Consider the following 9,985-nt stretch of genomic DNA (forward strand, 5'->3'; position numbering starts at 1 on the left):
CATTCAGGTATCCGGCGTCTTCAAGTATCCGGCATATTTTTTCCAAGCATTAAAATCTATATGAAATCAATACAAATCGATAAAATTTCAGCTACAAACAGGCTGACATAAGAAACTATTTCAAAGTAGGTTGTAAGGGAAAGAAAGAGCAGCAAACAAGTACAGAGGATAGTGATAAACTAGATGTTGGCCTGTGAGGTGGTTTTGTTTGTTTGTGCTTTTTTATGTTAAGTTAAAGGTTTATGTTATGTTAAATATTGTTAATGAAAAAAAAATGAGTTGATTGTAGACATAGTGTTTTTGTAACCCTTCACTTATTTTAGCAACCCCTTCAGAAAAGTATAGAGAAGGTTAGTGTCTAGTGATGATATATATGTTGGCGAGTGAGGTGGTGACGCCGCAATCATGTGATGCTTTGCTTATGTTATGTGATACTATGTGTTAACTGACATTAATAGTGAGGAAAGAGGGGTGATTGTAGACATATTTCTGTTCCCCTTTACCTACTTTAGCAACCCCTTCACGTATCTGGAATTTTTGAGTATCCGGCATGTCTTTGGTCCCAGTGATGCTGGATAAGAAAACTTTTACTGTACAATTCAAACTACTACTGGACGCTACAAAAAAATTCTTCTCGACTCTGATAGTAATGAAACCATCCCATTGAACTTTGACTTATTCTTCAACAACAATGAGTTAGTCATCTTATGCCATCTTATATCACTCTTGAAAATATTTCATTAAACTGTAGGTGCTGTTTCTCCAGGGATTCAATAAACACTGCTGAATATATAATTGTAGTTATATTTACAGTAGCAAATTACAAGTAACAATGGTGCATACTCCAACCAACTTTGCACAATGTTAAGGTAAATAGAACTGTATCCATCATAATGTGTCATGTCACTCCCTGATATTCTCAACAGTTTTCTGCAATAAAAAAAAACATTTGTGCACTTTATGGAACAATCACGTCTTTAATTGTGAACAAGCAAAATTTTAATTACATAATAGGCCAATCCAAAGACAATCAAATAAGTGCACAGCTGAGCAAACCAAATGAATTTTACAACTGAGAATATGGGTGCGTGATGCCTCATCAACCAAACAGGTCTATAACAGTGAATCAATATCTAATATCTGAGCGTATTATCATACAGGAAAGTTAAATCACTCAGGTCACACTGAGGCCTCTCATAAGCTTAGGTCATCACACAATAGACAAGATCAACTTTTTGTGGAGAAGTGTAAGACACTACATGATATTTGAAACAAGTACCTCGCTAGAAAGCTGAAGAGGATTCTTTCCTGTATGAGTTACCATGTGATGTCTAAGATTACTTTTTTTTTTTTTTCAAAGAATTACAAAGGCAGAGCATGCCGACAGGAGACCTTTTGGTCCATATCTTGGTTGGATGTGAAGAAAAAATCATAATAAACAAATTAGATAAAAAATATAATAATGTAAATAATAAATTATATAAATAAATGGATAGGCATAGTTGAAAATAAATAGGTAAATAGTAAATAGTAATTGACATATAACTAATAATAAATGGGAATCAAGCAAATAATAATAAACAAATAGACAAATGATAAAAAAATAAATGAATAAATAAATGATTGTCATTACAGCATCTTTCTTAGGTGTTTATCTAAATGATTCTTAAGGCTTCGAACTGAACTACATTGCACTGCCTCTTCAGGAAGTATATTACATTCATTAACTACATGGTTGGCGAAGTTTTTTTTACCCACTTCCAAGTCAAATCTATTTCTGGACAGTTTGAGACCATTGTTTCTTGTCGGATTTTCATTCAGTGTGAAAATTTTGTCACTTTTGATGTTGTCAATTCCCTTAAGAATCTTAAAGACCTGTATCAAGTCACCTCTGAGTCTATGCTTTTTTAGGGAAAACAAATTCATATGTTTTAGTCAATTTTTGTATGATTATCTTTTATATTTGGAATCAGTTTTGTGGTTTGCCGTTGCACTTTTTCCAATCTGTCAATGTCTTTAATGACATTCAGTAACCATACGGAAACAGCATATTCCTAATGTGGATGAACTTATAATTTATATAGCTTGTTAATGAGTAATGGACTTTTGAAGTCAAAAGATTGCACAATCAGTCCTAAAATCTTATTTCCTTTCTCAGAGGCTGAAATACACTGCTGATAAATTTGTATGGCACAGGTCACACTTAAGCTGACTCTCCACTGTGGGTCACCATGTGTCGTTTGAGAGAATGCTTTCTTGAGAAAGCTGCAAGGCACAGGTCACACTTGAAAGGCTTCTCACCAGTGTGGGTCATCACATGATATTTAAGAGCCCTCTTTTGTGAGAAAGCTGCATCACACAGATCACACTTGAAAGGCTTCTCTCCGGTGTGGGTCATCACGTGATATTTGAGAGCACTATTCTGAGAGAAAGCTGCATCACACATGTCACACTCAAAAGGCTTCTCTCCAGTGTGTGTCATCATGTGTCGTTCGAGAACTCTCTTTGTTGAGAGAGCTGCATCACACAGGTCACACTTGAAAGGTGTCTCTCCAGTGTGGGTTATCACGTGATATTTGAGAGAATGCTTTGTGGAAAAGGCTGCATTGCACTGGTCACACTTGAAAGGCGTCTCTCCAGTGTGGGTCATCATGTGACGTTCAAGAGCAGTTTTTCTTGAGAAAGCTGCATCGCACAGGTTACATTTGAAAGGCTTCTCTCCAGTGTGGGTCATAATGTGATATTTGAGAAGACTCTTTCTTGAGAAAGCTTTCTCACACAGGTCACATTTGAAAGGCTTTTCTCCAGTGTGGGTCATCATGTGGTACTTGATATTACCCTTTTGTGAGAAAGCCGCATCACATATATCACATTGGAAAGATTTCTCTCTAGTGTGGGTAATCACATGACGTTCAAGAGCACTTTTTGTTGAGAGAGCTGCATCGCAAAGGTCACACTTGAAGGGCTTCTTCCCTGTGTGGGCCATCGTATGATATTTGAGGGAACTCTTTTGTGAGAAAGCTGCATCACATAGGTCACACTTGAATGGTTTCTCTCCAGTGTGGGCCATTGCATGATATTTGAGATTACTCTTTTGTGAGAATGCTGCATCACACAGGTCGCACTTGAAAGGTTTCTCTCCAGTATGGGTTACTATATGTTGTTTGAGAGAACTCTTTTGTGAGAAAGTTGCATCACAAAGTTCACATTGGAAAGGCTTTTCTGTAGTGTGGGTTACCATGTGTCGTTTGAGAGAACTCTTTTGAGAGAAATTTTTATTACATAGGTTACATTGGAAAGGCTTCTCTCCAGTGTGGGCCATCATGTGTCGTTTGAGATCACGCTTATGTAAGAAAGCTTTATCACAAAGGTCACACTTGAAAGGCTTCTCTCCAGTGTGGGTCATCACGTGATATTTAAGAGCTTTCTTTCCCGAGAAACGTGCATTGCATAGATCACACTTGAAAGGCTTCTCTCCAGTGTGGGTAATCATGTGATATTTGAGAGCACACTTTCCTGAGAAAGCTGCATCACACAGGTCACATTTGAAAGGCTTCTCTCCTGTGTGGGTCATAATGTGATATTTGAGATGACTCTTTCGTGAGAAAGTTTTCTCACACAGGTCACATTTGAAAGGTTTTTCTCCAGTGTGAGTCAACATGTGATATTTGATATTACCCTTTTGTGAGAAAACTGCATCACACATATCACACTGGAAATTTTTCTCTCTAGTGTGGGTAATCACGTGACGTTCAAGAGCACTTTTTGTTGAAAGAGCTGCATCACAAAGGTCACACTTGAAGGGCTTCTCTCCTGTGTGGGTCATCAGGTGATATTTGAGGTTACCCTTTCCTGAGAAAGCTGCATCGCACAGGTCACACTTGAAAGGCTTCTCTCCAGTGTGGGTCATCAAGTGATATTTGAGAGAACTCTTTCCTGAGAAAGCTGCATCACACAGGTCACACTTGAAAGGCTTCTCTCCTGTGTGGGTCATCATGTGACATTTGAGAGAACTCTTTTGTGGGAAAGCTGCATCACACCTGTCACACTCGAAAAGCTTCTGTCCAGTGTGGGTCATCATGTGACATTTGAGAGCACTCTTTCCCGAGAAATTTGCATTGCACAGGTTACACTTGAATGGCTTCTCTCCAGAATGGGTCATCACGTGGTATTTGAGAGCATTCTTTCCTGGGAAAGCTGCATCACACAGATCACACTTGAAAGGCTTTTCTCCAGTGTGAGCCCTCACATGTTGTTGAAGTGTAATCTTGAAAAAGCTGTATCACACAGGTCACATTGGAAAGGTTTCTGACCAGTGTGTCATTACAAGATACTTAAGACGACTTGCACGATCTGAATGAAACAAATGCCACACACGATTCTCTTTATTATATGATGAATATATGAAATCTTCCAAAGAAATGTTGATATTTATCCCTCGTCCTGAAAGAAAAAATATATAATAAGTTGTACATCTAACTTTTTGAGAGCATGTAATGGTTATAATAAGAGCGCACACACACACACACACACATACGGAAAACAAGCTCCGAAGTGCTAAGCACTGCTTTGCTGACAGACAAAATTGGAACCCTAGTTGTTTACAAAAACAGGGAAGAGTATACTATGATGACCAACAATGTAACTTTGTATCTTTATTTTTTTAACAGTCAGTTACTCATGAAGAAAAAAGAAAGGAAAAAAAAAAAAAAAAAACGGAAACCCAAGGAATAAAGAACCAACAGAAAGATGCCTAGACATAAGTAGGGTCAAATTGCTTTTGAGGGTAATCCCCAAAAGTACATGCCCGAATGATAAACCGAAGATGTACCAAAGGTTTGAAAAAAACAATTTTTTTCTGGTTTTGACAGAGAGTGGAATTATGTATGGAGGGGAAGAAATGAGAAGAGAACCCAGATTTAAAAATATAATGAGAAATAGGGAAATGAACGACTTCTTAGATGAAATAATCGAACTCAAAAGTGAGTATAAAATGATGTACCAAGAAGGGCAGATGAAGAAAATAACAAGGAAATAGATGAGTTGAAAAAGGAACTAAAAAGGATAAAGGGAGATAATGAAAGATTGAAAAATGAAGATATGAATAGAAACGAGGCATTAAAGAAAGAGATGAAGGATCAAATGCAGGCAGTGACCGAGAAAGTGGAAGAGAAGATCAAAGAAAATGAATTCCAAGAAATAAAGAAACTGGGGAAAGTAGGACAGGAAAGCAAAAAAATTATCTTTTAAAGAAAGAGTAGAGCAATAGGTCAAGGAAAATGCTCGGGAAACAGAAATTCAAGTAATTAAAGAGAAAGGTAAACAGTGGATAAAAAAAGATGCATTGTAATCTATGATATTAGAGAGAAACATGATGTTCCTAGATATCAGAGAGAAAAAGAGGAGAAAGAGATTGCTAAAGAAATTCCGAAAGAGATTCAAGAGGAAGGACAAAGTGTAAATAAAGAAATTGAGGAGACATATAGAATAGGAAAATACTCAAAAGAAAAACAATAAAGGCCACTAAAAGTAAAACTTAGGGCACAAATGATTGCAGAGGAAGTAATATCTAGAACAACAAAACTGCAAATAATGAACATTACAAAAATGTATGGATAAAAAAAGAAATGAGTGATGAAGAATAAGAGGAAGACAAGGAACTTAGAAATAAAGTAAATGGAAAAATGAAAAGAGAACTGAGAAAGACTGAAAAAAAAATATATATATATATATATATATATGTATATATATGTATATATATATTTATGTATATATATACATATATATATATATATACTGTATATATATATATATATATATATATATACATATATGAATATATATAAATATATAATTCAATAAATAAATATATATATTTATATATATATATATATAAATATATATATATATATATATATATATATATATATATGGTGGACCTGAGGCTAAGAAAATGGTATATCAAGAAAAAGGAAACAAAGTTGACAGAAAAAGATGAGAAAAGAAAAAAAATTAAAGTTAACCTATACCAACATAGACGGAATGATTTCAGGATTGAATGAATTAAATAACTATCTGGCATTAGAAAATCCAGAAATAATGGGAATAGTAGAAACTAAATTAAAAGGTACTCAACCACCAAATACTGTGGGACAAGGTCTATACAACTGTTAGACGAAAAATAGAAAAAAACAGGGTGGGGGAGTATTACTTTTGACTAGGAAAGACTTAAATGTGACAAAGATAACAGAAGGAAAAAACAATGTAGAATCAATTGTGATAAACGTTGAAAGCAATTACATGAACAGAAGAAAATTTGTAGTAGTGTATGTGCCCCCCAAAACACAGTCCTGGACAGAAACCAATCATTCCAAACTGTTGGAAGATACAAAATATATTGAAAGAAGAAATATAGTAATTATGGATGATTTTAATTCAAAAGAAATATGTTGGGAAAAAATGACAGCTAAGGGTGGAGAAGACCTCTAGGGAACATACTACTCGATATGACCATTGAATACACAATTACTCAGTGGATAAAAGAAAATACCAGATACAGAAACTATGAGGAACCATCGAGAATGGATTTAATACTTATGTCAGAACCTGAAATTGTGGACAGAATTGATTACAAAACTCCAATAGGAAAGAGTGACCATGTGCTGACAGAATTCGAACTAAAAGAGCAAATGGACTTAAGAAGAAATGAGAAACATAGAAAAGGAAGACTAATGTACAACAAAACAAATTTTGAGAAACTCAAAAAATTCTTTCATAACACAAACTGTGATAAATTCCAAATGAAGAAACAAAGATGGAAGATAAATGGAATATACTAAAAGAAATTTATAATGAGGGAATGAACAAATATGTATAACAAAAGCAAGAAAGAGTATACATAAAAAGCTGGTACAACAAAAAATGTAGTGAGGCTAAAGATAGAAGAGACAAAGCTTGGAAAAGATGGAAAAAAAAAGGCAAACATACATCAAACTAAGAAATGATTATGTAAAAATATGCAGAGATGAAAAGAGACATAATAGAAAATTGCAAGGAACAACCTAAACTATTTTACAGTTATGTAAATGGTAAACTAAAAAACAAACAAGAAATGGAAAAGCTGTGCCAGGGAAATCATGAATATACAGACCTAAAAATGGCTGAAATTATGAGCAATCATTTCAAATTGTATTCACAATTGAAAATTCACTGAACTGTGAGGGAGATAAATCTTTCCCAATAAAGGAAATAACTGTAACACAGAAGGAAATCAGAGACCAAATAAAAAAACCTTGAAGTCAGAAAATCACATGGTCTGGATGGAATTGTAAATTGGATACTGAAAGAATGCATAGGGTTTGACAGACAAAATATACAATATAATTAAATACTCACTCAAACAAGGAAAGGTACCACAGGACTGGAAAAATGCAAATATTGTACCAACATATACAGGAGGAAACAAGGAAGATCCAACCAACTACAGACTGGTCTCAATAACAAGCACATTAGCAAAAATATGTGAAAAAGATATCAAAAGTAGATGGTTTAAACATCTGGAAGAAAAAAATATACTGAACCCAAATCAATTTGGATTTAGACAAGGAAGATCATGTACAACAAACCTGATCTGCTTCTATTCAAGACTACTGGTAATAGAAATATAAGAAAGGGATGGATGGGCAAAAAAGTAAACTTGGAAAAAGACCTTGGAGTGATGATCAGCAAAGACATGACACCTGATAAGCATATTAATAAAATAGTCGGAGAAACATAGAGAGGTTTTATTAAAGTGGGCCAGAGGAAAAACAAGAGGACATGAAATGAAACTAAAAAAAAGACAGCTACAGAAGAGACCTGAAAAAGATCAGCTTTCCACACAGTGATAGACATCTGGAACATACTGGATGAAAAAATAGTGTGTGCAAACACCATACAAGAATTTAAAGAACAAACTGGATGCAAAAAGATACAACTGTGGGTCTCTACGAGCATAGCTCTTCTCCCGCAAAATACAACTAGATAAATACACACACACACAGACATATATATATATATATATATATATATATTTGTGTCCCGTAAATCAACATATTATTTTATGCTTTAGATGAGTGGATGAATAAATATTACAAAGAAAAAGAAGCAAAATAAATAATGGAGGGTACACTAGCATAAATGACTGGAAATAAGAAATATTGGTATTTTTTTGCAGAGACCTACAATTAATAAACAATGATATCAGAAATCAATGTGTGATTCCTTTACTGGTTTCCATTTCTCAGGCAACACCTTCGACCCCAGCCCCCTTTTACACACACAGGATTGGCGATTAAAGAAATGAATTTTGGCAGAAATAGAAGACCATATACAAAACTACAATGTTTATATCTATCACCTTCGAATGAGGGGAGAATAATCTAGTCAGCCAAACCTTGGCTATTCCTACCTACAGCTATGTTAGGTTACACTCACCCCTACCCCCATGGTTCCATCAACTACTAAAACAAGGAACATGGTGGGAGTAGTTTGTTATGGTTATTCAGTCACTTAAAATTAATCAAATTAATTTTTTGTGAAAATTTATTTGTGGCAATGCCAATCATACTCGTAGTTCACGAAGACAACATAAGCCTACTTTTTGGTTAAGTTATGGAGAATGAAGCTATTTCTAGAATATTCTGATATAAAGTCAATTACTTACTAATATTTTTTGAGGCAACAGTTCCTCTTGCAAGTTATTTCACTGCAAGTATTTGGTGTATTCCAGTCCCAAATAATGCATGTTACTCCTGTAACCCACAAACTTTGCATTAAAGAAAATTAGACGAGAATATAGTAAAATAAACACGTACTATTTAATTTGTGGCTTTATACCTATGGTCGTTGCATAACATGTAAGAATGTAAGCAGTGAAAAAGCCTTCTCACAAAACTAACTTTAGCCTACCAAACTGGCAGTGCCATATGCGATTGGAACTAACATCAAACCAAGCAACAACAAGTTTTGAACTGGTAAGAAAAAATGTACCACACAATAAATACAAGAATAACACTTCCTTACTACCTGCATGATTGTTGACCTTCCAAATTCTATGTTGAATTTTCTTACCGAAGAAGCGGAGTGGCGCACCCATAAGGAGAATGTAAACAATGGATTTTTTTTATTTTTGTCTTTATTGGCGACATTTAATTTCAACTTCAACATGTTTAATGAGTAATCGGAATACAAATAAGGCGCATGGAATATATAAAATATACTGAAAAGAACTGAGAGAAACGAATACAACATATTACTCCTGGTAGAACAGCTACTGTATGCTAACTAAATTAACTTGCTTCACAAACTAAAGAAGGCAGCGGCAGCCTGCTTACCATGTTGCCTACATTATTATTATTTTTTTTTTTACTTACCATCTCAGTCTTCTGTTGGTCATGGATCTTTCGCTTATGCTGGACACCCCTCTGAGTTGTTGCATATTTGGAGTTACAGATTTGAAGTCCATTTGCAGACGATTTATTTTTTATTTTATTTTTTATTTTCAGAGTTCATCATTGAAAAAAAACTTGTTCTGTGTGAACATTACTACATGGAATAGAGAAAACATAAGCGCCCACCTTCTTCATATTTCTGAAAGGGCACTCAAATTTACTGAACAAATTGAGATAACATTCTTCAATGTGGTTATCTATCATCTCAGGAGTAGTGATAATTGCTTCCGCAATCCCACTCTTCATATAATTCACTCATATCGATATCGTGAATGTAACAGGCCTTGACTTCATCACAAAAATATCCAAAGCGTATAGATGATCGAGTTGGGCATAATAATGAAAATAATAACGGTCCGACACTGCTATAACGTGCCATTCAACCGCAGTTTCTCCTGTGCCCTCAACATCGACATCACAACGGCATAAGTGTGTAAGAGCATGTGGCTTATCTCTTCTACATTTCGTAATAAATCCAAATTCTTTGGCACATT

General features: G+C 34.8%; 1 protein-coding gene across 1 annotated transcript; it reads right to left on the reverse strand.

Annotated features, from left to right (window-relative positions):
- Nucleotides 1-806: 806 nt before the first annotated feature.
- Nucleotides 807-9,145, reverse strand: LOC143031620 (uncharacterized). Its single transcript, XM_076195713.1, has 3 exons — nt 9,067-9,145; nt 8,705-8,792; nt 807-4,443 (listed from the first exon to the last, which is right to left on the reverse strand). The coding sequence occupies exon 3, from the start codon at nt 4,160-4,162 to the stop codon at nt 2,204-2,206; it is 1,959 nt and encodes a 652-aa protein (XP_076051828.1). The 5' UTR covers nt 4,163-4,443; nt 8,705-8,792; nt 9,067-9,145; the 3' UTR covers nt 807-2,203.
- Between the last annotated feature and the right edge of the window lie 840 nt (nt 9,146-9,985).

Source organism: Oratosquilla oratoria, chromosome 12 (genome assembly GCF_046742065.1).
Source record: "Oratosquilla oratoria isolate Oo_2021 chromosome 12, ASM4674206v1, whole genome shotgun sequence".
Lineage (NCBI taxonomy): Eukaryota > Metazoa > Arthropoda > Malacostraca > Stomatopoda > Squillidae > Oratosquilla > Oratosquilla oratoria.